The sequence below is a fragment of the Budorcas taxicolor genome, chromosome 24, assembly GCF_023091745.1.
Source record: "Budorcas taxicolor isolate Tak-1 chromosome 24, Takin1.1, whole genome shotgun sequence".
Classification (NCBI taxonomy): Eukaryota; Metazoa; Chordata; class Mammalia; order Artiodactyla; family Bovidae; genus Budorcas; species Budorcas taxicolor.
In genome coordinates, this window is record NC_068933.1 from 38038626 (window position 1) to 38061853 (window position 23228).

At 44.3% G+C, this 23228-nt stretch overlaps 1 protein-coding gene across 1 annotated transcript in view; it reads left to right on the forward strand.

Moving 5' to 3' along the window:
- Window positions 1-23228, forward strand: part of PSD3 (pleckstrin and Sec7 domain containing 3) — a 482251-nt gene that overhangs the window by 161127 nt on the left and 297896 nt on the right. The window contains exons 3-4 of the mRNA XM_052661313.1: window positions 15439-16471; window positions 20434-20829. Coding sequence (XP_052517273.1) covers window positions 15439-16471; window positions 20434-20829 — 1429 coding nt within the window. The remainder of the gene's footprint in view (window positions 1-15438; window positions 16472-20433; window positions 20830-23228) is intronic.

A 23228-nucleotide genomic window follows, 5' to 3' on the forward strand; every position in this document is an offset into this window, starting at 1 on the left:
GCTTTTTAGAGAGTTGCTAGCGACCAGATAATAGCCAGCAGCCTCAAATACAGCCTTCTTCAGTGTGACTTTTATTAGAGTGAAGCTGCTGCTGCTGCTAAGTCGCCTCAGTCGTGTCCGATTCTGTGCGACCCCAGAGACTGCAGCCCACCAGGCTCCCCCGTCCCTGGGATTCTCCAGGCAAGAACACTGGAGTGGGTTGCTTCCTTCTCCAATGCATGAAAGTGAAAAGTGAAAGTGAAGTCGCTCAGTCATGTCCGACTCCTAGCGACCCCATGGACTGCAGCCCACCAGGCTCCTCCGTCCATGGGATTTTCCAGGCAAGAGTACTGGAGTGGGGTGCCATTGCCTTCTCCATTAGAGTGAAAGGTGTGTACCAAAATATAATATACTTAGATTACTCACTTAGCAAATTGTCATTACTCATACTCATTTTGTGTCATTTTCTCATACTGAATGTTTTCTGTTGCTTAGTAAAAATAGATTATTTTTCTGTTTTCTTTTTTAAATACAACTTTTCCTATTGCATTGCAAATTGGAATCCTAAATGCGTCTCTGTATTACTGGAGGGGTTTATTGATTATTAGACACAAAAGCATTGATCCTTATTATTCACAGTTATGGATTATAATTTGTTGTTGTGTTGTTCAGTTGATAAGTTGTGTCTGACTCTTTGTGACCCCTTGGACTATAGCCCAATAGGTTCCTCTGTCCATGGGATTCTCCAGGCAGGAATCCTGGAGTGGGTTGCCATTTCCTTCTTCAGGAGATCTTCCCAGATCAGTGATGGAACCTGTATCTCCTGCATTGGCAGGTGGATTCTTTACCACTGAGCCACCAGGGAGGCCAAGAATTATGATTACTTATAGGTAAAATGTATTTGAGATATTTTACTCTGCAAGGCTTATTATGTTGCTTTGTAAATTGGACCTCTGTCTTTAATTTTTTTAATTAATTTATGAAATTTCAGACTAAAGGGGAAAAATCAGTCACCCTCTATCTATGGGATTGAATTCTTCCTTGACAGGCCAAGGGCAGTGTGTCTTTAAGCCTGAAAGTTCTGTCCATTTTCCAGTGTTGAAATAACTTAAGAATTTATAGTTCTTTTATCATAATAACTGATTTTTAAGATGTTTGCTAACTGATATTCATTAGAGAACAGAGAGTACCGTGGATGTTATTGCATTTATGAACAACCTACAGGGAAAGCAGAGAAGCGGACTTCTAGTGGCTAGGTTAGCCATGACTTAGAAAGGACTGAAAATCTGCTGAACCATGCTTACAAGAAATAGTATTCTCTTGAAAGTGCTGTACGAAAGTGAATTTGCCTGTGCATTTTTATTTCACAAGTGATCTGTCCAATGGCATGAACATTCAAAGTCTGGGAAAATATCCCAGTTTTTAAAAATAGAAAAACCTTACCTTTCCCTCAGCTCCTTTCTTTTAAGCTCCAGTGTAATTTCTTTAAGGCTACGTACAGATGTTAATGTACAGGCGTTTACTAATGCTCAGTATTACATTTGTAGTCTTTTTTTTTTTTTTTTTTTAGAACTTTATGGTCTTCTGTAGAGTTGTTGACCATCATTCATTTTGAGAGAAATTCTCTGTGAGCTATGAACTAAAGACAGGGTCCCATCACGGTCTAGGTGGCTCTCTTCCTCTGCTGAAAGGATGCTGGATCAGCTGGAAGGCAAACCCAGACCAGAAGGCACAGCCTTTCTCTGCACAGCAAGGAGAGACTGCCTCTTTTCTTTACTTGTTTACTTAACTGAACACTTGGGCCTTTCAGTCAGGAGGTAGGAACTCTTGAGATTATCTTTTAGAGTAAAAACCTACTATTTGAATGTAGTCAGCACAATTCATAGATATTGATGTCGTTCTCTGGAGGAGCGCTTCTGTATTTTAAATGTATGCGGATCACCCAGGGTTCTTTTTAGAGATTCGGATTCTGATTAGGAAGGTCTGAAGTGATACCTGAGTCTGCGTTTTGAACAAACACCTGGGTGCTGCTGCCGCTGCTGCTCCGTGGCCACACTTTGAGTAGAAAGGTTCTAGGGCAGTGCTTTCAAATCGACTTCTCCTGAGCATGGAAAAGCGTTCTCTGTATCTGCTGCCATGTTGTAGCCAGCTACATATGGAGCACTGGATTTTCAATTTTATTTAATTTTAATTAATTTAAATTTAAGTAGTTTTATGTGACTGTGACTGCCATATGGAACAGCATAGCATTTGGAGAGTAGGATAATCAGCTGAGAAATTTAAGTTTAGTGGTAATTGCCCATGTAGGATTATGGTGAATTCTAAAACCATGGCCAAGTGGTCCCCACTTAACTTGACCTCTGCTTAAACTTCGTCTCAGTAGACAACACGTGCAGATGGAGTTGCTGGACTGCAAACTCCGTGAGGGCCTTGCTTGTCGCTCTGCTTTCCAGTGTTCAGCGTATTCTTGGCGCACAGTAAATGCTGGCTGATGAAGTGGAAGAATTGGGTGGTTCCAAAGTTAGGAAGGACCTCCCCGCCTCCCACAGTGTCTCCAGCATTCTGTTCAGCCTGTAGGGGACAGAATTTGAGTGGCATTGGCATGTAGTATTTTGCTTATGTTTTGGGAAGCATCTTTCCGTTTCTGTTTTGAAATTCTATTAAACGGTATCCTGTTGGTTATAGGACATTCTTCATTCATTCATTGATTCAACAAATATCCATTTTGCTTAGTACTGTTATTCTAGGCTCTGGGGATATAATAATGGTAAAGATATCAGACAGAGTTGTTTTGGAGTTTATGTTCTAGTGGCAATACAACAAGACAGAACAAAGGAAGAACCTTTTCCTAAAAATGACTCGGCCCAGTTCCTCGGGAATGTATGATGTGTATATTGCTGTTTCATGGACGTGGCCATCATAGTCTTTTGGAAAGCCTGCATCCAGTTGCTCAGAATCCCTCATGATAAACTTCTTTACTTCACATTTCTACTAGGCTTGCCATATCATTCTTTTTCTTTTTTCTTCCTCCCCACCTCCTCCACTTCAGCCCTTTTCTTTGAAGGAGTTTGTTACCCAGAGTAGAAAGAAATCCATTTCATTTGCTGATCCTCAGACAGGATCATTCTTAGAAGGGCCAGGGCTTTTTTGAAGCTCATCTTTTGGAGCAGGCTTGTTTCCCCATGATCCTGAGAATTTTTTTGAGTTTTAATTGACGTACACCATTAAATTAGTTTCAGACATACAGCGTAATATTACATATTGTATAATGTTTGTGTCCCTCACCATCCATAGTTATAAAAGGGTTTTTTCTTGTGATGAGGACTTTTAAGATTTACTCTTTTACCCACTTTCAAATATGCAATACAGTGTTATTAACCATGACCCCCAGGCTATATATTGCATCCACTTGATTATTTTGTAATTGAAAGTGTGTAACTTTTTGAACCACTTCACCCATTTCACCTACTCCTCACCCCCACCGTCTGGTGACTTCTAGTCTGTCCTTTGTATCTATGATCTTGTTTTGCTCTTTCTTTTTAAGATTTCACAAATAAGAGTGATCATATAGTATTTGTCTTCCTCTGACTTACTTCATTTAGCGTAATGCCCTCAAGGTCCCCTCGTGGCTCAAATGGTGAAGAATCCGCCTGCAATGCAAGAGACCTGGGTTCCATCCCTGAGTTGGGAGGATCCCCTGGAGAAGGGAATGACAGCCCTCTCCAGTCTTCTTAAAGAACTGTAAAATCCCATGGACAGAGGAGCCCGACAGGCTGCAGTCCATGGGATCCCAAAGAGTTGGACGCAACTGAACACAACTGAGTGGCTAACACTTTCTGAGCTGCCTTGGTGGTTCAGTCTGTAGAGAATCCACCCACCAATGCAGGGAACCCGGGCTTGATCCCTGGTTGGGGAAGATCCCCTGGAGAAGGCAATGGCAACCCACTCCAGTATTCTTGCCTGGGAAATCCCATGGACAGAGGAGTCTGGAGGGCTACTGTTCATGGAGTCGCAACAGTCAGACATGACTTAGTGACTACACCACCACCTCAAGGTCCAATCGTGTGTTGCAAATGGCAAGATTTATTGCTTTTTATGGCTGAATAATATCCATATTATTCCATAATAATATCCTTTTATGGATAAGTTCAGAGAAGGCAATGGCACCCCACTCCAGTACTCTTGCCTGGGAAATCCCATGGACAGAGGAGCCTCGTAGGCTGCAGTTCATGGGGTCACTGGGAGTTGGACACGACTGAGTGACTTCCCTTTCACTTTTCACTTTCATGCATTGGAGAAGGAAATGGCAACCCACTCCAGTGTTCTTGCCTGGAGAATCCCAGGGACGGGGGAGCCTGGTCGGCTTCCATCTGTGGGGTCGCACAGAGTCGGACACTACTGACACGACTTAGCAGCAGCAGCATGGCTAAGTTAATATATTAATATGTTAATATTACATAGACATATACTATGTGTTAATATACACACAGTTTCTTTATCTGCTCATCCATTAATGGACACTTAGATTATTTCCATTTCTTGGCTGTTGTAAAAAATGTGAACGTAAGGGTGCCGATATCTTTTCCAATTAGTGTTTTTGTTTCCTTCAGGTAAATCCCCAGAAGTGGAATTGCTATATCATATGTAGTCCTGTTTTTAATCTGTTGAGGAATCTCCATAGGAGGTTGCACTAATTTACGTTCCACCGACAGTGTACTCAGTTCAGTTCAGTTCAGTCGCTCAGTCGTGTCCGACGCTTTGCGACGCCATGAGTCACAGCATGCCAGGCCTCCCTGTCCATCACCAACTCCCGGAGTTCACTCAAACTCATGTCCATTGAGTCGGTGATGCCATCCAGCCATCTCATCATCTGTCGTCCCATTCTCCTCCTGCCCCCAATCCCTCCCAGCATCAGAGTCTTTTCCAAGGAGTCAACTCTTCGCATGAGGTGGCCAAAGTACTGGAGTTTCAGCTTTAGCATCATTCCTTCCAATGAACACCCAGGACTGGTTTCCTTTAGAATGGACTGGTTGGATCTCCTTGCAGTCCAAGGGACTCTCAAGAGTCTTCTCCAACACCACAGTTCAAAAGCATCAAATCTTTGGCGCTCAGCCTTCTTCACAGTCCAACTCTCACATCCGTACATGACCACTGGAAAAACCGTAGCCTTGACTAGACGGACCTTTGTTGGCAAAGTAATATGTCTGCTTTTGAATATGCTATCTAGGTTGGTCATAACTTTCCTTCCAAGGAATAAGCGTTTTTTAATTTTATGGCTGCAATCACCATCTGCAGTGATTTTGGAGCCCCCCAAAATATATCAGGTATAATAAAAAAGCAGAGATTTGGATTAAGCCAGAGCAAACAAGAATCATTTGTGATAGGAAAACATGGGACCACTGGGATCATAAGGTTCTCTAGAATTGATTCAAATCATGATTATTGTGGTTTTAATTTGGATTTCTCTGAGGATTAGTCATGTTGAGCAACTTTGCTTGTAGCTGTTGGTCATTGTATGTCTTCTTTGGAAAAATACCCATTCAGATTTGCTCATTTTTATTTATTTATTTAATTTTTTTCCTCCTCATTTTTAGATCAGATTTTTTTTTTGTGCTAATATGTAAGGGAGTATACACAGGAAATATAAATAAATGTAAATTTAAATAGAGTTCTTTATACATATATTTACATTTTTTATTTATTTCTGTGTCGAGTCTTCATTGCTTTGTGTGGACTTCTGCTGGTTGTGGAGCGCGGGGGCGTCTCTTCGCTGTGATGGGCGGCTTCTCATCGTAGTGGCTTCTCCTATTGCCGAGCCCTGGCTCGAGGCACAAGGGCTTCCGTAGCTGTAGCACGCGGGCTCAGTAGTTGCGGTGCGCAGAGGCTAGAGCTCAGGCTCAGCGGTTGTGGCACACGAGTTAGTTGCTCTGAAACATGTGGAATCTTCCCGGACCAGGGATCAAACCTGTGTCTCCCGTATTGGCAGGCAGGTTCTTATCCACTGCACCACCAGGGAAGCCCTCCTTATATATTTTGGATATGGACACCTTATCAGATACATGATTTGCAAATATTTATTTCCATTCAGTAGATTGCCTTTTCATTTTCTTGATGGTTTCCTTTGTACAGAAGCTTTTTAGTTTGATATAGAAGAACTTCTTTTAAATCACATTGCATTTTATTACAGTTCTGTATCTGTGTTCCAGAAATGGATGGCTATTTAATATACAACCCAAAACACTCCTGAAATTGTTCTTCTTAACTTTCAAAAGTATCTCTTTTTCTCTATATTAAATCAAAATGGAAAAAACTTTAAAAAAAAGTGGATTTTGTGCATCACAGGAAAAGCATCAGTAAATAACAGAAAATAATTTGTTAGGAGTCTGACCAAATACACAAAGCAGCAGATACGACTCCACAGAAAAGGGAATATAAATAGATACCCCTTCCCAAAGTACATGTATTTCACATGAGTGTGACAAGCTCTTCTCTCTCCCTTCCCTTCCCTCCTACACACTTTACACTACATTTTAATTTCTTTAAGGGGGAAAATAAATGCAGAAAAGCTATAAAAACTCTTATTAATTCAAATTCTACTAGTGTGTGGTTTATATTTAGGTAAGTGCTAAAATCTTCTTTTTTTTTTTTTTTAGTACTTAGCAAATCCCATTGTCACGGATATGAGACCAAATTTGGGCAGGCCTAATTCAGCGAGACTTTCTAGAGGAGAAGCAGCTATTTCGCTTTCCAGCTAGATTCTTACATTAGTAGTAGATGCAGACTGACAGAAGGCAGGAGCTTCCACGAGTGAGGCCTAGAGCCCACAGCAACGGCACAGGCTGGGCACGGCCTCAAGGCAGCAGGTGGACTTCAGAGAGGGGAGACGGAGGCTGGGAAGGTGGTAGCCTTCGCACCTTTGCCCTGTCCATTTGCCTTTGTCCTGCCTGCAGGGTGCTCCATCTTGCCCGTGCTGTCCCCCGTGGTTGGTTCTGTTTGTGCCCGTACTTTACCCTGCGCATCGTTCACACACGGCCAGCGTGAGCTTTTAAACACGGGAAAGAGACTAGTCACGCGCTAGCAGCGTTTAGTTCTGAATACCCTGTGTTCAGTACTTAGCAGATAATTAATGAATGTTTACTGAATGGATTTTGGAAACGGTGGTCATTTAATGGCAAGTATCCATGGCCTGGTTTTAAAAGGGAACAGAAAAAAAGTCTTAGGGTAAAAGAAGAATTTGTCCTTTCTTTAAATCTCCCTAGCATGAATAGCTTCTATGTTTTAAACATAAGGAAGACATCAGAAATTCTAAATAAGACAGTCAAGATTAATATTTTATGAAGCTTCGTTTGTTGTTAAAGACAGTTCAAGTGGTGAGAAGAAATGCAAATAGCAAAATTAGACCACTGTGCATGCTAACATAGAGGTGCCTTAGGTGGAAGGAAAGATTTGATGTTACGCTGAGTTCTGTAACAAATGCTAGGATCAAGAGCCACCTGGCATTTAAGGCTATTTCTACCCAGAACCTGCAACTAGAAGACTTTTTGCTTTTTATTTTTTTATGCTATTAGAAATGACAGTCTGACAGTTCAGATACCTCTTAGTTTTCCTTAGGAATTTACTCCTGAGAGATGAAACACCAGGAATCTAGTTCTGACTTTTAATTCTTCTAAAATACCTTATTGAACATCAGTTCGTTTACCTTGGTCATGCCACTTAGCCTCTCAGAACATTTACCCGCCCTCGTCTGTACTAGTCCTTATCTAGGTGAAAAGTGAACAAAGCTCATTAGACAGACCAGTTCTGTAATGCAGGGCAGGAGGGCTGGTTGGAGTAGCAAAGCTGCCTGCCACTTGGGGCGCGCTTTGCGCTCTGCCTTTCCTCTCCGTCTTGACCAGATGACAAGCTGCCTATCAAGACATCACAGGCTCGGTGGTTAAAGAATACGCCTGCCAGTGCAGGGGACATGGGTTTGATCCCTAGTCTGGGAAGATTCCTCATGCCTCGGGATGACGGCCCATGCGCCACAACTACTGAGTCTGAGCACCCTGAGACTGTGCTCCACAACCAGAGAAACCTCCGCGGTGAAAACCCCACCCGCTACAACTACAGAGTCCACGTGCGTCATCCAAGACCCAAGCATTTGCCCACAATTAGTGCCAGTACATCTTAATGAAAAGTGTTAGAATGGGAGTGGAGAAATTACTTAATTTCTTTGCTGTCCCCCCCTCCCCCTTGTCTTTTTGAATTTGTATTCATTTTTCTTTGGGCCAGTGTGCCTGTGTTTACACTAGTGGTTGTTTTATAGATGGCAATTTAAACTGTTAGGAACTAAGTGGGTTCTTAAATGATGAAGCTTAACTTTTCTTCCTTCTGTTGAATGGATTTCATGATAGTATGTTTTGATGTTAAATGCACATTTGACTTCAGGAATAAATGCCACTTGATCATGGTGTATAATCCTTTTTGATATTTTGCTAGATTCAGCTTACTAAATTTGGGTTAAATATGGACAGCTTTCGGAGAAGGCAATGGCACCCCACTCCAGTACTCTTGCCTGGAAAAGCCCATGGATGGAGGAGCCTGGTGGGCTGCAGTCCATGGGGTCGCTAGGAGTCAGACACGACTGAGCGACTTCACTTTCACTTTTCACTTTCATGCATTGGAGAAGGAAATGGCAACCCACTCCAGTGTTCTTGCCTGGAGAATCCCAGGGACAGGGGAGCCTGGTGGGCTGCCGTCTCTGGGGTCGCACAGAGTCGGACACGACTGAAGTGACTTAGCAGTAGCTTAGCATGGACAGCTTTCATGGAACACTTCATCATAGATTAAAGAGTATAGCCTTTTGAAGCTTTAAAATTTGAACTAATATCCTGATAATTTATTTTATGTGTGTATACCAGATATAATGTAAAGTTCCCTTGACATTTGTAAGCAGGTGAGTTCAGCAAGGGCTGGTGATTAAGGGAACAATTAGTTAAGAGAGCAGATTTAAGTTAGATCTTGAAAGATGAAAATACCCTGATGATATAGAGGTGAGAAGAAAAAGTGTGTCATATGCAGAGAAGAGATGGACCGAAGCCAAAGGAAAAAAAGGCTCAGAGTGTTAGCTTGATTTCTGGTGTATATTAGAGAGGACCTTTCAGGAGCGTTCATGTGCTGCGTAACCCTCAATTAAGCAAAAGTATATCGACAAGGTTGTTGAGTGAGAGGAAAGAGCAGATGGGAAAGATAGATCGGGGCTGGATTATGGATCTCAACTCCTGGATGAAGGAGTTTGAATTTTAGACTTTATTCTGTAGGTGGTGAAGAATTACTGAAAGCAAGTGAAGTTTTTGCTTTAGGAAGATTATTGCATGTAAGATGAAGTGGGAGATGAGGCTGGACTTTGGATAACCGTTTCAGAAGATGCTTTTAAATTTCAGGGAAAAGACTGAAGACGCATACTAGGTCAGCTCACTTCCAGTAAAGATGGAGGGAAGAGGACGATGTAAAGCTTAGCGGAGGTCAATTAATAAGCTCTGGTTTTTGTTATGTCGTGTTGGCAAGTCCATCGTTCTGATGGGCCTGTTTTCTTGCTGATCATGTAAGGTAACTGAATTAATTCTTTGATTCCTTTGACTTTAGCCACTTTATACTGTATGGTCTTCAAGTTTTTGTAGAGGCATTTGTTATTGTTTGGTGGCGAAGTGGTGTCTGACTCTTTTGTGACCCCATGGACTGTAGCCCGCCAGGCTGATCTGTCCATGGGATTCTCCAGGCAAGAATACTGGACTGGGTTGCCATTTCTTTCTCCAGGGGATCTTCCTGATTCAGGGACCGAACCTGGGTCTCCGGCATTGGTATGCAGATTCTTTACCTTTGAACCACCTGTGAAGCCCCTTGTAAAGACACACTCTAACTTAAATAACACATCTATAGGAAATATTTCCCCCTGTGAACTAAGTACTTCTCTAATAATTTAAAGCTATTTTACTATGTTAAAAAAGCCCGTGCTTTTGGATTGTATACTTTTTTCTTTCTTTGTATTTTAGCAATAAATTTATAGCTTTTAAACTACCGGAAGAATTTTAAGTCCCCCATGTGTTTAAGGAAGAAAAAACTGTTAAAAGCTTAAAAAGTGTAAAATATGAAAAATGTTTTTAAAAACGTGTAAAAAGATGTAAGCAAGTGCCAATACTTCCCAAATTATTTTATGACACCGACATTACTGCCCAAACTAGATAGCGCTTGACAGTTACAGCCCAGTGTCATTTATGAATATAGGTGCAAAGTCACTAGAAAGCTGAATCTAGCAACATGTAACGGAGAAGGCGATGGCACCCCACTCCAGTACTCTTGCCTGGAGAGTCCCACGGACAGAGGAGCCTGGTGGGCTGCAGTCCATGGGGTCGCTAAGCATCTGACACGACTGAGTGAGTTCACTTTCACTTTTCACTTTCATTCATTGGAGAAGAAAATGGCAACCCACTCCAGTGTTCTTGCCTGGAGAATCCCAGGGATGGGGGAGCCTGGTGGGCTGCTGTCTATGGGGTAACACAGAGTCGGACACGACTAAAGCGACTTAGCAGCAGCAGCAACAACAGGTGAAAAAGGATTCTATAGCATGAGCAAGTAGCATTTATTCCAAGAATGCAAGGTTGGTTCAGGATATAGAAGTCTGTTGACATAATACACTCTTACCAGAATAAAAGACAGAATCCACATGGGCATCTCAACTGACAGAGGAAAAACATTTGACAAAATTTGGTACCTTTTCATGGTAGAAACACTTGATAAACTAGAGATGAAAGGGATCTTCCTTATCCTGATATATAGGGCATTTGTGAAAACCTTACAGCGAACATCATACTTCATGGGGGAAGACTGAAAGCTTTCTCGTAAGATCCAGAATAACACACAGATGTCTACCTCTTACCACTTCTGTGCAGCATTGTACTGGAGGTTCTGGCCAGTGCTATTAGGGAAGAAAAAGAAATAAAAGGCATCCAGATAAGAAAGGAAAAAAGTAAAACTTCCTCTGTTCACAGATAACATGATCTCGTATATAGGAAAGCCTAAGGAATCCACAAAGAGACCATTAGAACTTGTAAGTTCGGCAACCAGCTGTATTTGTATATGCTAGCAGTGAAGGACCTGAAATGAAAAATTCTGCTTATAATAGCATCAAAAAGAAAATACTTAGGGGAGTCAGTTTAACAAAAGTAGTGTAAAACTTGTACATTTGAAACAAAAAGATGTTAAAAGAAATGAAAGAAAATTAAATGGAGAGACATCCTATAGTCGTGGATCAAAAGACCTGATAGTAATATTGTTAGGATGCAGTGCTCTACAGATTCATCCCAGCCTCTGTGACAGTTTCAGCTGTCTGTTAGCTGATCCTAAAATTCATATGGGAAATGCCAGGAGCCCAGAGTAGCCACAACAACCGGGAAGAGGAAGAACAGAGCAGGAGGACGCACACTTACTGATTTTACTTCTGCGTGGCTATGGTAATCAAGATGGGGTTACACTGGCTTCAGGCTCAGTGGAGTAGAATTCAGAGTCCAGACATAAACCTTCACATTTATGGTCAGTTGATTTTCTTCAAGGGTATTATTGCAGTTCAGTGGGGGAAATAATAGGTTTTTCAACAGCAGTGCTCGGACAAGTGGATAGCCACATGCGACAGAGTGAAGTTATATCTCCACACCCTGTAAAAAGTTAAGTCAGAATGGATCGAAGGTCTGCATGTAGTAGCTAACACTGTAAAACTCTTAAAAAAAGAATAAATCTTCGCGACCTTGGATTAGACAATAAATTGTTACTTATGATACCAGACACCTAAGCAACAAAATAAAAAAATAGATAAGTTGGATTTTATCAAAATTTAAAAAAGAATTGTGCTTCAAAAAAGCACCATTAACTGGAAAGACAACCCACAGAATGGAAGAAAATATTTGCAAAGTATATGTCTGATAACGAACTTCTGTTCAGAATATATAAAAGACTCTTCAGTTCAGTTCAGTTCAGTTGCTCAGTCATGTCCAACTCTTTGCGACCCCATGAACTGCAGCATGCTAGGCCTCCCTGTCCATCAGCAACTCCTGGAGTCCACCCAAACCCATGTCCATCGAGTTGATGATGCCATCCAACCATCTCATCCTCTGTTATCCTCTTCTCCTCCTGCCCTCAATCTTTCTCAGCATCAGGGTCTTTTCCAATGAGTCAGCTCTTTGCATCAGGTGGCCAAAATATTGGAGTTTCAGCTGCAACATTAGTCCTTTCAACACCCAGGGCTGACCTCCTTTAGAATGGACTGGTTGGATCTTCTTGCAGTCCAAGGGACTCTCAAGAGTCTTCTCCAACACCACAGTTCCAAAGCATCAATTCTTCGATGCTCAGCTTTCTTCACAGTCCAACTCTCACATCCATACATGACCACCTGAGAAACCATAGCCTTGACTAGCCGGACCTTTGTTGGCAAAGTAGTCTCTGCTTTTGAATGCTATCTAGGTTGGTCATAACTTTCCTTCCAAGGAGTAGGCATCTTTTAATTTCATGGCTGCAGTCACCATCTGCAGTGATTTTGGAGCCCAGAAAAATAAAGTCTGACACTGTTTCCACTGTTTCCCCATCTATTTGCCATGAAGTGATGGGACCAGATGCCACGATCTTCGTTTTCTGAATGTTGAGTTTTAAGCCAACTTTTTCACTCTCCTTTTTCACTTTCATCAGGAGGCTCTTTAGTTCTTCTTCACTTTCTTACAACTCAAAAATGAAAAGAGAAGTTACCCAGTTATAAAATGGGCGAAGGATTTGAGTGAGTATTTCTCTGAAGAACCGATACAAATGGCTAACAAGCATTTGACAAGATTCTCAACACCGTTAACCACTGTGCATGTATGTGCTAAGTCGCTTTAGTCGTGTCCGCCTCTGTGCGACCCCATGAACTATAGACCACCAGGATCCTCTGTCCATAGGGTTCTCCAGGCAAGAATACTGGAGTGGGTTGCCATTCCCTTCTCACTAGGGAAATGCAAATCAAAACTGCAGTGAGTTGGCATTTCACACCCACTGTGACAGCTGTGATGAAAAATATGGACAGTATTAGAACTCTCAGACTTTGCTGGTAGAAATATAAAATGGTGCAGTTGCTTTGGAAAACTGGCGATTTCTCCACACATTAAACACAGAGTTACCATGTGACACAGAATCCACTCACAGGTGTGTATCCAAGAGAACTGAAAATAAATGTGGACACAAAAACGTGTGCACAAGTGTTCATTGTTCATAATAGCCAAAATGTGAAAATAACACCAATGCCCATCAGCAGATAAGTGGAAAGAAGGTACAAGGATGAACCTTGAAACCACTGTGCTATATAAAAAAAAAAAAGACAGTGTCACACATTGTGTAATTCTGTTGACATGAAGTAGAACGTGCAGATCTATAGAGGCAGAAGGCAGGACGGATAGTCAGGGCGATGGTTTCCCTGTGGTCGTGTGTGGATGTGAGAGCTGGACTGGGAAGAAGGCTGAGCGCCGAAGAATTGATGCGTTTGAACTGTGGTGTTGGAGAAGACTCTTGAGAGTCCCTTGGACTGCAAGGAGATCCAACCAGTCCATTCTGAAGGAGATCCGCCCTGGGATTTCTTTGGAAGGAATGATGGTAAAGCTGAAACTCCAGTACTCTGGACACCTCATGCGAAGAGTTGACTCATTGGAAAAGACTCTGATGCTGGGAGGGATTGGGGGCAGGAGGAGAAGGGGACGACCGAGGATGAGATGGCTGGATGGCATCACTGACTCGATGGACATGAGTCTGAGTGAACTCTGGGAGTTGGTGATGGACAGGGAGGCCTGGTGTTCTGCGATTCGTGGGGTCATGAAGAGTCGGACACGACTGAGCGACTGAACTGAACTGAACTGAACTGAAGGGAGGCAGTTAATGGATAGAGGTTTTCTGGTGGTCCTGGGAGGCGATGAAAATGTTCTGGAGGTAGATAGTGGCAATGCTTGCACAATTTTACGATATATTAAAGATAACTGAATCTTAAAAGGGGAAAAATTAAAAGTCCTATCACATTCTTCATTGAAATATCTGAAGTGTCAGTATACCACAGGAAGAGAAGGCTTTACTGCTCTTAACTCTGTTCCTTTTCAAAATCAGAGTTTGAAACTTACTCCCTCCTCAGATTTCAGCAAGTCATGTCCTTTGAGGTCTGTTTTGTGAAGGTGTTATAAATGCCACCATCACAGAGAAGTGCTGCTTGGATCCCATCAAGGTTGATTCAAATTTAATTTAAAAATATATTTCAAATTATTAAAAAAAATAAGATATGAAACAGAACACACTCTAAGATGTATTACTCTTTATCAGTTTTTCCGTGCTGTGCATACAAAATGTTAACTCACGTTTCCAAGTTATGTCATTTTGCATATGTGCCTTGGAATCAAGTCTTTCATGTCATTTCATTGTATATATTCAGACAGCTGTCAGATGTTTCACTGAATAGAACGGTTGTCGCTTGTAGTGCTTGAAAAGCAGTCACAAAAGCAACAGGTGTCCTCTGTCATAAAGCCGTCTAGGCGAGGACACTGCATTTCCAGTGCACATGAGACTATTCTCAATTCAAGGTAACCGAAACCAAGTTCAGAAGGAAATTGGATCCTGGGGTGATAGGACTGTAACTGTTATCCAGAAATCCTCAATTTAAAATTGTGTTTGTCAGAATGTCTTCATCTTTCTCAATGACTTCCATTGTAATAAGAAAAGGTTGTTAATTGGATGCTATATAGTACATATATACTGTTGTTTTTACTGCTTCGTATATTGGGGTTCTACATAAGATGCTGCTTAAATTTCATGCAACTGGGATCCTGGAACTCTTTCCTTATACATTAAGTTTCCTATCCCATTTTGACTTCACTCTCATTCCCCAGAGATGTTCTGAAAGCATCTTTTTCCCCCACAGAAATCCAACAGTGCAGGGGAAGTTTCCAGCTGAAAAAGATATTTACTGACTTTAAATAGATGATATCATTTTCCCTTGGGGCTCTGTCTCAGAGATTGCACGGCAGCGATCCTGTTAGTTCAGTCACAAGGCAATTTGTTGTTGCACCCAGTATAAATATTTTAGTTGCTATTTCATGAGCGATATTTGGAAAGGGATACATACATATCCTTATTTTAATCTGTTTTTGCATATGCAGCAACCGAGTTGCATGTGTGGGAAAGAAGCTGGGTTAAATTGGATTGCCTCTGTCTATGCCAGAACCTCTGTGGGTTCTCGTGTATAAGCCCAGTGGAGGGGACCCCCTGGCAGGGTGTCGAGCAGCTTGTGTTGCAGAGGGTGGGGGAGGAGCCAGTGAAAGGGTCACCTGAGGATGACTGAGCGCCTGATACGTGTGGGAATTGATTTACACACATGGGAATGTGCTGTTCAGAACGAGTCACGTGTCTCTTCTGTTCTCTTTGTAGGTGATCATGGAGGAAGCACTTTACTCCCCCCGAACGTCACGAATGAGTTTCCGGAGTATGGGACCATGGAAGGAAGTGGAGAAGGCTTGAGAGCCTCTCTGGAGTTTGATGCCGAGTCTCTGCTGCGCTGCCCAGGGGGCCCGCAGGGGGCGCAGCCCCTTGCCGACCATCACTCTGGGCCTGTCACTGTCACCAGAGGACCAAAAGACATCAGAGGGCTCCCATCTCAAAGTCACTTCAAGGAACCGAGTTTACAACCCATTGACTCTCTGATCTCAGCTCTGAAAGCCACAGAGGCCAGAATAGCTTCAGGAACGTCGCAGGCTACAAAGGTACTGGATGGAGCTGCGGTTTCTACTTTTTCAGCTCAGCAGGGCGGGCAGGAGCCAGACACCGCCAGTCATAAAGCACGGAAGGCCCACGTGCTGTTCCCTGCTGGCTGCGAAAAGTTGCCCGATATACCTCTTTCAGCCAAAGTTCCGACTGGGGAACATTTTTATTTGAGCATCCAGGAGGATTTGACTGCACTATTAACTGGAGAGACTCAAGCAGAGCCATCCCTAAGAGCTAGTAATGGAAGAAAGGGGGCTGTCCACGTGCAAGAGCCAGCTGGTCCAGCATCCTTGGTGGGCAGCCCTGCGACCCCCAGCTCAGCGGGCGGTGCCGGTTTGTTGAGAGAGAGGAGGTCTGACCAGAGAGAGCACCCCGGGCAGTATGCTCAAGGACGCCCAGGCCAGGGCAAGCATGTGGCATTTCAAGGGGTGGAAACACCGTGGACTGGAGGGGAGGAGAGAGAGAACAGGCACCCTGCGGGTGTTCAGATGCCGCCAGGAAGGACAGCCCCTCCCGAGAGCAAAGAGTTTTCCAAAGTGCCCAGCCACCTTGTCTCGTCTGCCGCTCTGCGTGACTCAGCTCCTCCCGAGAGGCCGTGTCCCGCCGAGCCTCTGCTTGAGACGGTAGAGGACGAGGTCTTCTTAAGGGAGGACAAGGAGCACCTGGAGAGGAGAGCTGAACCGGAGAGGGCCGGGGAAAGGTGAGTTCCTTGGGCCCTGCTGCCTGTGAGGTCTGCTGCGTGCGCTCCACCGTGAGGTTCACAGCATCTTCCCCAGAATGGAAGGGAAGTGACCGTGTGCTGCGGTGCTGCTAAGGTCTCAAGATGTGTAAAGTGGTTGCTATAAAGTTTTCCATGTGGGGAAACCATGAACCTCAAGCTGGGCAGACCCATTTCTGATATATATATTTTCTTGTATTTGACAGGTTTCAAGTTCTCCAGCATCACTATAACAAAACACCCCACAGTTATCTTTCATAAGGAAAGATAACTGTGGAAAGGTCTGGACTCTCTTGACACATCCTATAGTTGTTACTGCCAAGCTCAGGCCCTGCTTCTGGGTATAGCCCCGTTGTCTGCAAACAGCCCCTGTGCATGTAGGAACACAGAGGCTTTGGCATGGGCTGCCTCAGTTTTCTAGGTTGAGAGAGGCCGTGAGGAGGTCAGAGTTCAGCTGTTCCGTGGCACTGACGTGGGACTCCCTTCTCACAAGCAGCTTGTTTGGATTATGGCCCTGATGACTAAACCTGGCATCATATGGGATTTCCCAGGCTTTCTCTGCATTTCTGGCATCCATACCAGCTGAGAGCCTGGAGAGATGGAAGCCGTGCCTGTCCGCCTTCACTTCCTTTGGTCGTGGTCTGGCCGCAGAGTGCTCCTTTCCGCAAAGTCATTTCAAACGTGTGCCTTCTCGTCCCCCATCACATGAGCTTGGGCAGTTCATGTGGGAGAATGTGCGTCAAGCCTGAAGGTCTTGCTTGTTTGCTGTAAGGAGATGCCCTTTGCTCCGCAGCTGACTAGCAGATGCACTGTCGGAACTCCTCCCCCTGCCCTCCCCACCTCGCTGCACAGAATGCCCCCAGACTCCGCTCGGAAGGCGCCCTGCTGTGTGGCACAAATGGCTGCGCAGTTACCCTCCCACTGGGGTCTGTGCGTCTGCGGTTTATTCATTCATTCCTCCTGTCCTTCCTGTCTTTCCACAAATGGTTTTCCGTTGTCTGCTGTGTCCTTGATATGGCTAGAGATGCTGGGTGTGAAAGGAATGTTCAGAATGGACGTGGCCCTGGGGATTCCCTGTTGGTCCCGTGATTAGGCCTCTGTGTCTCCTCTGCAGGGCCGTGGGTTCCTTCTCTGGCTGGAAACTCAGATCCCACAAGCTCTGTGTCGTGGCCAGGAAAACAAACAAACAAACATGGAAAATAGACATGACCTCTGGTCCCTGACCTCGTGAAGTTTACTGCTAAAGGTCGACACGTTAATAATGATAGGGACTCCAATTGTGTTGGATTCTATAAGGGAAAAGAAGGGACACATTGCAGGAGAGAGGCTGATTCAATTGATGGCTTGGGGAAGGCCTCTCCACGTAAGTGGTAATTAGGCTGAGACTTCAGGATTCAGTAGGAGTTTGCGGGGCAGAGAATAGGGAGAATACTCTAAGCAGAGGGAACCACACGGGCTGGCAAAGGGGGCCTGCTGTCGCTAAGGGAGTGTGCTTCCTGGAACCTGTGATGCGGAGGCCTCCAGGCTCCTTTTAAGGTGTAGCACTCCATCTGCGGGTGGACCCTCGAAGCTGGGGGCGAGTGAGGGGTGAGTGAGTAGGGGTGGGGTGAGGGCTTCATCCCTGAGCTTCCCGCCGAGGACCTGGGACCCAGAATGCTATTTGGTTTGGGGTGGACCGTTAATTTGGCTTCCCTGGAGGCTCAGACAGTAAAGAATCTGCCTGCAAGGCAGGAGACCCAGGTTCGATCTGTGGGTCTGGAAGATCCCCTGGAGAAGGGAATGGCTACCCACTCGAGTATACTTGCCTGAAAAATTCTATGGACATAAGAGCCTGGCAGGCTACAGTCCACAGGGTCACAAAGAGTGGGACACAGCTGAGCAACTAACTTTCACTTTTCCAGTAACTTAGAAACAGCAGAGGCAACTGTGCTGTTGAATGTGAATCCTGGTGACACCTGGGAAGGCGGGTTACTTACCAGGTAGCTTTATTCCTGTTCTCTATTTTATTTCTGCTTACAGATATCTGAGGCTTGGCTAGTCCTTGACACATCCAGATTCAGCTCTATTTTCTATTTCTTATCTTCTTTCTCATACTGAGCTTTAAAATTTTGTTTTGTTGTCTTAATGTTCATTTTTAATATTTGCAAAACAGGCCGCATATTAATTAATGTCCCAAGGATATTAACTTGTATGTTTTTCCTAGGTTTTCACTGTTTAGTTTATTAGCTTAGTAGTAAACATGTTTGTGGGCTTTTTTTTTTCCTTCAAGGTCATTCACTGGCTGTTTCTCAACCTGACTCTCTCTGCAGTGTTGTCTTATTGTCACCAGGGGGCAGCCCATGAGTTCTTGAGGGCTATTGGTCTTATTTAATCAGAAAATATTAACATATGAAAGCTTATGTACAAAACTTATGAAATATGAAAGCTTAGTGTATTTTTTGGGCCTCCCTAGTGGCTCAGATGGTAAAGAAACTGCCTGCAATGCAGGAGACCTGGGTTCCATCCCTGGGTTGGGAAGATCCTCTGGAGAAGGGCATGGCAACCCACTCTAGTATTCTTGCCTGGAGAATCCCATGGACAGAGGAGCCTGGCGGGCTGCAGTCCATGGGGTCGCAAAGAGTCGGGCCCGGCTGAGTGACTGAGCATAATTGTATTTTTAGTCTGCCAAGTTTATGCCATATATTTATCATCTTCTGTTAAAATTAGGACTGATAATAGCTGTTAATTTGAATTTGTGGAGTTCAGTTAGCTAAATGAGAATTTAATATTTTATTCAAATGTTTGTTGGACTTGGTGTATTCACATACTAGGAGCTAGCTTGAAAGTATATTAAGTTGTACAGAGGCTAGCCCAGCATATGTGTGCTAAGAGTTTTTTCAACCTGAACATGTTTCTGTGATGTCTTCCTTCCCGAATGTATTGGCATTTGTTGTTGTTGTTGTTCACTCACTAAGTCGTGTCTGACTGTCTGAGAGCTCATGGGTTGCAGCACGCCAGGCTTCTCTGTCCTTCACCATCTCCCGGAGCTTGCTCAGACTCATGTCCATTGAGTCAGTGGTGCCATCCAACCATCTCATCCTCTGTTGCCTCCTTCTCCTCCCACCTTCAATCCTTCCTAGCGTTAGAGTCTTATCTAACAAGTCTAACAAGTCTTATCTAACAAGCTCTTCGCATCAGATGGCCAACGTATTGGAGCTTCAGCATCAGCCCTTCCAATGAATATTCAGGACTAATTTCCTTTAGGATTGACTGGTTTGATCTCCTTGCAGTCCAAGAGACTCTCAAGAGTCTTCTCCAACACCACAGTTCAAAAGCATCAATTCTTTGGCGTTCAGCTTTTTTTATAGTCCAGCTCTCACATCTGTACATGACTACTGGAAAAACCATAGCTTTGACCATACAGACGTTTGTCGGCAAAGTGATGTCTCTGATTTTCAATACATTGTTTAGGTTGGTCGTAGCTATTCTTCCAAGGAGTAAGTGTCTTTTAATTTCATGGCTGCAGTCACCATCTGCATTGATTTTGGAGCCCCCAAAATAAAGTCTGTCACTGTTTCCATTGTTTCCCTATCTATTTGTCATGAAGTGATGGGACCGGATGCCATGATCTTTGTTTTTTGAATGTTGAGCTTTAAGCCAGCTTTTTCACTCTCCTCTTTCACTTTCATCAAAAGGTTCTTCAGTTCCTCACTTTCTGCCATAAGGGTGGTGTCATCTGCATATCTGAGGTTATTATTTCTCCCAGCAATCTTGATTCCAGCTTGTGATTCATCCGGCCTTTCACATGATGTACTCCACCTATAGGTTAAATATATTGACGTAAACCAACTGAATACAGGTGCTAGCTCTACAGAATGCTACCTTTTTCATATGGTTGGAGAGGAGAAAGTAAAATGAAAAAAATAACCTAATATTGAAATTCTTCACTTTGATGTGCTTTCCAGGATTCTTGAGCAAGTGGAGCACTTTCGGGGTGGAGATGATGACATCCTTGGGTCCGGATACGCAGAAGACTCCACTGATGTGTACAGCTCCCAGTTCGAGACCATTTTAGACAACACCTCTTTATACTACAGTGCTGAGTCCTTGGAGACTTTGTATTCAGAGCCCGACAGCTACTTCAGCTTTGAAATGCCCCTCACTCCAATGATACAGCAACGCATTAAGGAAGGCGGGCAGTTCCTCGAAAGGACGTCGGCGGGAGGACAGCAGGATGTCCTGAGCATCTCGGCAGACGGCGGGATAGTGATGGGCTGTTCCAGTGGGATCGCCAACGGGCTGAGTGGCTCCAGTAACTCCATCTACGTGAAGGGCACCCCAGAGATCGCTTTCTGGGGAAGGTACTGGTCCCGATCTCTTAATTTCATGCTAGCGGTTTTTGTAGCATTTTTTTTTCCCCTTTGGGAAATTTGAGTGTGGAACCTCTTTGGAAAGCATTGGGCCGGTTTCCGTGGATACAAGTGAATGATGTGAGTGAAAAGCAATTTGAGTGGTAGAGTACAGGTTAGTGGTTTGCCAAATTGGCAACCTCTGGACATTCTGTTTGGCGGTGTGTCTTGTATTCCCACAGGTAAACTGGGTCCTGAGCAGATTCTGTGGGTGGTGAGTGGGTGTTAGTGCCTAGGAGGCGGCTTTGGTGGCCACAGCCTGGCCCGGTGCTGGAAGGGGCGTTGCGAGAGCTCTGCTTGCCTTCTGCCTCTGGCCTTGCTTGATTGCTTGGGGTGGGTTTTTGACTAGGCCAGAGGTTCCCTGATTGTCGGTGGAGGGTGTTGGTTTAGACGGTGACTAGCCTCTTTCGGCCCTTGGCTCTGAGGTCCCATCCTTCTGGGACACCCTCCTGAGACAGTGTGAGAGGATCCGAACATAAGGAGGCTTGACAGGCTTGACCCTTGGTCAACGCCATGTTTATATCTCCCTTTTCTTTATGTTTTAAGTCTGCTTGGAACACAAAATGGGAAGTTACGTAGGATTTACGTGTTGTGCTATCCTTTAGTGCTTCCCTGTCTTTTTATGGATTATCCCGCATTTCATCTCTTCCTGTTCATCACGCTGGGGTCATTGACCTGTCCTTCAGCATCTCTATAAGTGGGCCGAGAATGCTAAACCTCCTAACGATTTTATGAATTTAGTTTTACTATCTTTCTCCTGATTGGGGCGGTGAAGGGGAGGGTAAATGGGAATAAACTATTTGAAAGTTGTATGAAAAAATGTCAGTGCTCTTTTTAGGAGTCAGTATTCATATTGCAGGTTTCTCCTGAGCCTGTTTTGATGATCAGTCTGTCCTGTGTTAAGCATTTCCTATTAGCAGTTTATAGGTTTATCGTCCATTGGATGACACATTGAAGACTGGCGCACGTAACACCGCAGCTGTGCTTCACCATGTGAAATATGATGCGTGTTTGCTGTCTTCTTGGATCACACAGTCTCAGAGGCAGAAGACCGTGGTCTGAATTTCTTGGATAAGCCGCTTATTCTCTCTGAAACCCCTTTTGTTTATTTGCATAGCGGGGTCAATGATATTTAGTATGCTGTGTGGCCATGGGATTTAAAGAGTTAATGTGGATTAAAACACTAGCAACAGTACCTGCCACAGAGTAGGAGCCGGAGCAAATGCGTGAATTAGAACTGGCTGATGAAGCCGCGTTTAGACTTTCTGGATCTAAGAGGGGGTGTCCGTGAGGGAGGGGTGCATCTCTGAGGGGGATGTTTCCAGAAGGGGCCTGAGAGAGGAGTGTCTCTGGGGGGACCTCCCTGAGAGGGGTGTGTCCTTGAGTGGATGGTGCCACTTCAGTCCTTTAGTTTCAGCATTGTCTCTGGTAACTATAAGTTGTGATAAAATGCAGATAATTTCACTGAAATTCTAATTCAGCTTTCTGGAGTGAGTTGAACTTATTGATATTACAGGTCTGAAATAGGTTGGAGCTGACGTATTTTGGGCTGAGAGGCTTTGCTGCAGAAGCCACAGGGAGGGTAAACTCTGCAAGGAGATCCAAAGAGTCCATCCTAAAGGAAATCAGTCCTGAATATTCACTAGAAGGATTGATGTTGAAAATACTTTGGCCACCTGATGCAGAGAACTGACTCACTGGAAAAGACCCTGTTGATGGGAAAGATTGAAGGCGGGAGGAGAAGGGGACGACAGAGGATGAGATGGTTGGACGGCATCACCAACTCAATGGACATGAGTTTGAGTAAACTCCAGGAGTTGGTGATGGACAGGGAGGCTTAGCATGCTGTAGTCCATGAGATCACAAAGAGTTGGACATGACTGAGCGACTGAACTGAACTGAAACTCAGCAAGGGTTTCCCTAGTAGTTCAGCTGGTAGAGAATCCACCTGCCATGCAGGAGACCCTGGTTTGATTCCTGGGTCGGGACAATCCCCTGGAGAAGGGTTAGGCTACCCATTCCAGTATTCTTGGGCTTCCTTGGTGGCTCAGATGGTGAAGAATTCACCTGCAATGCGGGAGATTGCAACCTGGTTGCAATCCCTGGTTTGGGAAGATCCCTTGGAGGAGGGCGTGGCAACCCAATCCAGTATTCTTGCTTGGAGAATTCATGGACAGAGGAGCCTGGAGAGCTACAGTCCATGGGGTCGCGAAGAGTCAGACATGACTGAGCGACCAAACAGGGCACAGCACAAACTCAGCAAGGCAGTGGTTTGCAGAGACCTGGAATAAGAAGCAGCCATCGTTGGCGCCAGCATGAGCGCCAGTCCTTCGTACAGCAGAGCTGGGGGG